Here is a 6,691-nt window from a genome sequence, read left to right as displayed (position 1 = left end):
AAGTAACCTGTGGATAATCCGTGGGAAACGGATCTGTGGCTGATAAACCTGTGGTTAATCCGTCAAAAAGTAACACGATTGGTAAAGCCCATTACCCGCATTGTTTATTCCGCCACCCCTATATTTCTTTATAATATTATATTTATTTATTATTATTATATTGTACCCCACCTATACAATTATTGAGTCCAGTAGTTCAAATAATTATTTTTGAAAAAGGAAAAAATAGTACTTTTGAATATTCGAAATGAATAAAAAACAAATTATTTGCAGTTGTCTTTTTCGGTGAGAAAGAGAACGATAAAAATGACTAAGGGTTGCTTCCATCCATTTTATTTCTACCATCAAGCTTTTCCTTGAAGCCGTCAAGCTATTCGATCCCTGAAGCTCTCAACTTTGTTTCCAGTTACATTTGTATCATCAAAATGATGCATCTCATAAATAAGTTTGAACACCTGAAGATACAATTAGAAGCTATAAAATTAGCAACTGACAACTTTGCTGATGAAAATTGCATTGGTAGAGGTGGGTTTGGCAAAGTATACAAGGGAGATCTCCTTCATTCCAAAGGGCAAACAGTTGTTGCTTTAAAGCGATTAGATCCAAAATTTGGACAAGGAAACCCCGAGTTTTGGAAGGAGATCATCATGCTTTCTCTATACAAGCATAAAAATATTGTTTCTCTTTTAGGATTTTGTGACGAGGGCGACGAGAAGATCCTTGTGTATGAATACGCATCTAGGAGAAGTCTTGACTCATATCTCAATAACGATGATCTAACTTGGATTCGACGACTTAATATTTGCATAGGAGCGGCTCGTGGACTAGCATACCTTCATAATCCAGGTGAGACCCAACAAAGAGTGTTACATCGTGATATCAAGAGTTCTAACATCCTACTTGATGAGAACTGGAATGCTAAGATCTCAGATCTAGGTCTCTCCAAATTTGGTCCTGCCAATCAACAGTACACGTTTCTTGTCTCGAATGCCGTAGGCACTATTGGATATTGTGATCCACTATACATCGAAACAGGGTTATTAACAAAAGAATCAGATGTTTATTCTTTTGGGGTAGTGTTATTTGAAGTGTTGTGTGGGAGGTTGTGTATCACTAAAAAGAATGGCATTCAACAGTCTTTAACAGGTTTGGTGCGACAATACTACCCACAAAACAAAATAAGTGATCTTATATTTGGTAATATAAAAGATGGAATGAATCCCAAATCATTGGATATGTTTGTCACAATAGCTTATCGGTGTTTGAAGAGAGACTTGGAAGATCGTCCACTGATATCCGACGTTGTGAGCATACTTGAAAGTGCGCTCAAATATCAAGTAAGTTATGATGTTCCTTTATACTCACGTGTGTTTAGTTTGGGCTGGATTGTGATTATTCATCTAAGCTAAAAGATTATATAATTTTCATATAATCCACTATGAAATTATTGGATAATCAGTGACTGAATTGTATGACAATCTTATTACTGAATTTTGGATAAAGTTTTAAGAATTTGGATGCCCAAACTATAATTTTTTATTTATTTGTAAATTCATTGGATGATTATTTTTGCACTTTATATTAGTCACTTTGAAATTATGATAATCTAGTTAATACTAGTTATGTTAATTAACATTGTTTCTATTAAAATATCAAAATTTCTTTTAATAGATATTTAATTAATAAAATACGAAGATATAAAAAACTGATATTGTTGAACGACACTATCAATTGCTAATGCTATACATGTAGGTAATTATGTGAAACTGAATTTCAACATAGTTTGCAAATGTTAATATCTATTTATTTTTTTGAAATTTTAAAATTAGCATGGTGCTCCAGAATCTATCATCACTAAGCAACCAGATAGCAATCCAAGCAGTGCTGATACCGCTACATGGTTTAAACGAATACAAGCAAAGGTATATATATGTATATAATTTTCTGTATTACATTGTTTTAATGCATTTAGGGGTGTTGTATGTATATCTTCAATGATTTCTTATATGTAGTTTTTTTGTTTTTGTGTCGTACAGTTTGGGCTTGATTCATCTGGTTCGACACAAAACCCAGACCAGTCAAGTAGCCATGATGAAGGAAACACAACCAAGGAGAAAAGCGGCCAAAGCAGAGGTCATAAATGGTACAAACGAAATAAGGAAAAGGTTTGTGCATTTTACTATTCACTAGTTTATAAATGTCTTAAGATGTCACCTGATCAAAATTCAACTTTCCTATTTTCAATTTAATTTTATTTACCATTGTGTAACTCATTTGGTTTGTTTGTGGTGTAGTCTGATGAGATGCAGTCAAACTCCGTTGCTAATAATTTAAACCCCTCCGATCCAGGTATGTGTAATCACTGCCTGGCTTGCCAATAATAACAACACACTTATATTTATGCATCTCTACTTACATTATTTATTCAAGATGTTCCCCAAATGTAAGTGTTTCAGAACCCGCTGCCCTATTCCAAAAGGAGATTACTATAAAAGAAGCACACCTAAGCTCTTTTTATAATAGTAGGAACACACTTATATTTACTTATATCTGATAGTGCACCACTAGCTCAAATGGTGTTGATCAATACCCTGAAAGTTTGTCGTATCAACACCAAATCAGCTCAAAAGAATCCTAAAGCCAAACTAATCGATAGACTTTAGTATATACTTACTTTTTTTTAAATATTGATGCTTCTAATAAAATTAGCTTCATTAATGCAAATGGAATTGGAGTTTATTTGATTCACAATGATTACATATAGTTGTTTGTGCCACCTGCAGTGTACATTACAAGTAGTGACTTAGACTCATTACACTTACATTACACACTTCAAATACTTGAAACGCTGCTCATTAAATAACCTTACCGCAGTGTGTACTAAAAATAAAACCTTTTGCCATAAAAGAATGAGAAAATCATTGCTTTTTTCCCTCTGGGTGAAAGAGATCATGAGTTTCTTGCACTATTGTGATGAAGAACACATGCACAAGTCTTTTGTTGATATACATTTATTTGTCGTACTTACATTTATTTACCTATAATAGCTTCACTGTAGTAAACTATATATATCAAAACAATGCAGGTTATGGCACCACTGAGGTCGTACCTAAGGACACACAGGCTATTGCTATCCAGCCTATTTCTGTCCCTTCTCTTCTGGTGGTCGAGTTGAAGGAAATCGCTGACAACTTTGGTATTGACTCAATGATTGGTGATGGAACTTACGGATCAACATACTTTGGTGTTCTTAGAAATGGGCAGGTTGCAGCTATTAAAAAGTTTGTAAACTCTACAAAGCAACCAGACCAAGACTTTTTAGCGCAGATTTCTATGGTATCAAGGCTTAAACACGATAATGTGGTCGAGCTACTTGGATATTGTGTAGATGGTAACTGGAGAGTACTTGCTTATGAGTTCTCTTCAATTGGATCTCTACACGATATTCTTCATGGACGAAAAGATTATATAGGTGCACGACCAGGTCCTGCTCTATCATGGTCCCAAAGAGTTAAAATTGCTGTTGGGGCTGCAAAAGGGCTTGAATACTTGCATGAGAAGACACAACCTCCAATTATTCATGCAGATATGAAGTCCAGTAATGTTCTTCTTTTTGAAGACTATGTGGCTAAGATTAGAGATATTGATTTAACACGACAAACCCCAGACATGGCAGCACGTCTTCATTCTACCCGTGTTCTTGGTACCTTTGGTTATCATGCACCTGAATATGCCTTGACAGGAGTGATAAACTTGAAGAGTGACGTTTACAGCTTTGGAGTTGTTCTCCTGGAACTCTTGACTGGACGAAAACCTGTTGACCATACTTTGCCACGTGGCCAACAGAGTCTAGTCAGCTGGGCAACACCAAGACTCAGTGAAGAGAACGTGAAACAGTGTGTTGATGCTAGACTGAATGGAGAATACCCGCCAAAAGCAGTTGCCAAGATGGCGGCAGTAGCGGCTTTGTGTGTGCAGTATGAAGCTGATTTTAGACCAAACATGAGCATTGTTGTTAAAGCACTGCAGTCATTGTTGAATGCTCATGCTGGACCCCCCAACTGAATTGCCACTCTTGTGCTCAATTATGTGGTTGCGTACATTTATGCATTGTATTGGAATCATTCTTTTGTTAATTAGAGCTGTGTCAAAATGGTTCAAATCTGCTTTTCAAAGGTAAGTATATTACCTATTTTCGATAAAATAAGCAAGATTGTATTATGCTGAGCCACAGTCTTCGTTGGTGGTTAGAGATAAAAGACATCACCAAAGCTAAATAACTACATAAGTATAAAATGTATGTTGTTACCAAACAGAAAAGCAATTGATGACCAATGAACCACCTCTATAGTACTTCTTCTGGAGAAGATTTTTAAACAAGAATATGAGAACACTGAAAAGTTGCATATGAATAAGGAAAAAGGAAAACAGATTAAGGGATAAATATAATGAAAATAGTTCCATATACAATGCAAAATTAGAGAACCTTGTTGGTGTACAGAGACCTTCATTGAACTCTCAACTCTCATAACAAAATTCTAAAAACTCACAGCAATATGCTCTCTTAAACACTAAAACATCATGCATATTTTGGTTGGAAATTAAATGAATGGCATAATGTAATCAAATTTCATATGATTAGTCTTAAAACCAAATCCTAACCTATTTCTGTCACTATTTTTTGTGCCGGCTTCATTAATTTGTCTTGCTACAGCATTAAGGCATTCAGGTATGGTAACGGGTTGATGTGGCAATGTAATCATCCCATATGATTGTGGTGGATGGTTGCGGTCTGGTCACCACCACAATTAATCAAATCCAATGTTATTTTCTCTCTCTCTCTCTCTCTCTCTCTCTCTCTCTCTCTCTCTCTCTCTCTCTCCATTTAATTAAGAGTAAATTACACGATTCATCTCTAGTGTAGGTGCTAAACGACATTTTTAATCCTATTTTTAAAAATTAACTCGGTCCGTCTCTTATTTCGTAAAAAGGTGTACGTTTCGTCTCTACAAACCTGAAATTTTCATTTAATATTCCGGTTTATTCTTGTTTTATTTGTTCTTTTATTGAAATAAATGTAACCAATAACCCTTTCTCTCCTCTATTTCTGTTCAAGAACTTTCAACCCTTCACTTCTCACTACCACCGAAACTAGAAACCACTTCCCGTTGTCGCTGACTTCCCACTGTCGCTGACTATCACTAGAAATCACCACTTCCTCCCCCCATTCTCTCTCTCTCTCTCTCTCTCTCTCTCTCTCTTATCATCTCTCTAACAACGTGTTCTTGAGTTCAACTTAACGATGTAAAAGAAGGGAAATAGATGGAAGCGAGAATAAAATAAAAGAAATTGGTGTTTCTGAGTTTCACTAAGTAAAAGAATGATGGGTTTTCTATGCATCTATATACGAAAATTAGGCAACAAAAGCATTCAATATAAACCCTAAGTGTACATGCACCTAAGATCTAGGTATGTAAACAAGACTTAGATATTGTTATTTATTATTAGGATTATGTGAGTCAGTAAATTGTCTCGGTTACTGGAAGTTAGTAGCAGTTAACATGCCTCTTCCGAACCAGTATGAATGAAAAGTCAAGATGGTTCATGTATTCCCTGTATATAAGTGCATTTAAAACTAAATATGTCTGGTTGTTGATAATATATATTAATAAAAGTTTGTGTTCAGAATTATCCCTCATGTTATATCTTGTTATTTAAATTCATGATGTTATCCTTATCTCCAACAAAGTGGTATCAAAGCCAACAACTTTTAATTGAAACCCCACTTCACTCCTTATTAATGGCTAAGGATAATCTTTTTCAAACCCAATTCCCACGATTTTATGGTAAAAATAACCACCATTGGAGTATGTAAATGAGGGATCTGTATGAATCACATGATCTATGGAACTTGATAAAAGAATGTATGTTTGAACCACCGAACCCCTCTACAGAACAAACGAATGAATTAAAAAATTTGAAGTAAAAGGGAAGACGTTATTTCTTATTTACCAATCAATTGATGTTCCTATTTTTGAAAGGATACCAAGATTAAATTCTTCCAAGGAGGCCTAGGATGCATTGTATAACACATATAAGGGAAAAGATAAGGTCAAAGCGGTTTATTTGCAAACCTTGTCGTGTGAGCTTGATGGGTTGAAAACGAAAGAATCAAAAACCATAGAAGAGTGTTATAACCGGGGGATTTCCATGATGAATCAAATAAGATTGAATGGGGAAGATATTAAAGAAAAGAGGGTTGTTAATAAGATACTAAGGAGTCTCGCACGTAAATTCGAATATGTGGTTGTAGCAGTGGAAGAATCAAAGTATTTATTTGCTTTATCTCTTGGGGATACTTCAGTCCCATGAATATTGAATGAAAAAATTTGATGATATATCTCCAATGGATAAAGTTGTTCACTCTCGGGTTCAATTAAAGAAAAGTTACTATGATAATGGTAAGGGTACTTCTAAAGGAAGAGCACAACCACTGCCCTCTCTGAAACTCAATGTTACTATTGTAACAAATGTGGCCATACATTAAAGCATTGCAAGAACAAACAAGAATATTAGAATGATGATGCAAATTTTATAAATGAGGATGAATCTAAGGCTAATAATACAATGTTCATGACCTTTCAGACGGGTGAACTCATTAAGGATGATGTTTCGGGAGATTTGATTACAA

General features: G+C 35.0%; 1 protein-coding gene across 1 annotated transcript; it reads left to right on the top strand.

Annotated features, from left to right (window-relative positions):
* The first annotated feature begins 300 nt into the window (after positions 1-300).
* On the top strand, positions 301-4,162 carry LOC145114924 (uncharacterized). Its single transcript, XM_079051040.1, has 5 exons — positions 301-1,337; positions 1,830-1,922; positions 2,037-2,165; positions 2,295-2,349; positions 3,086-4,162. The coding sequence occupies exons 1-5, from the start codon at positions 426-428 to the stop codon at positions 4,063-4,065; spliced, it is 2,169 nt and encodes a 722-aa protein (XP_078907166.1). The 5' UTR covers positions 301-425; the 3' UTR covers positions 4,066-4,162.
* The last annotated feature ends 2,529 nt before the right edge of the window (positions 4,163-6,691 follow it).

The sequence above is a fragment of the Lactuca virosa genome, chromosome 5, assembly GCF_052849685.1.
Source record: "Lactuca virosa cultivar CGN04683 chromosome 5, Lactuca_virosa_CGN04683_v6, whole genome shotgun sequence".
Lineage (NCBI taxonomy): Eukaryota > Viridiplantae > Streptophyta > Magnoliopsida > Asterales > Asteraceae > Lactuca > Lactuca virosa.
This window is presented reverse-complemented; position numbering and strand designations above follow the sequence as displayed.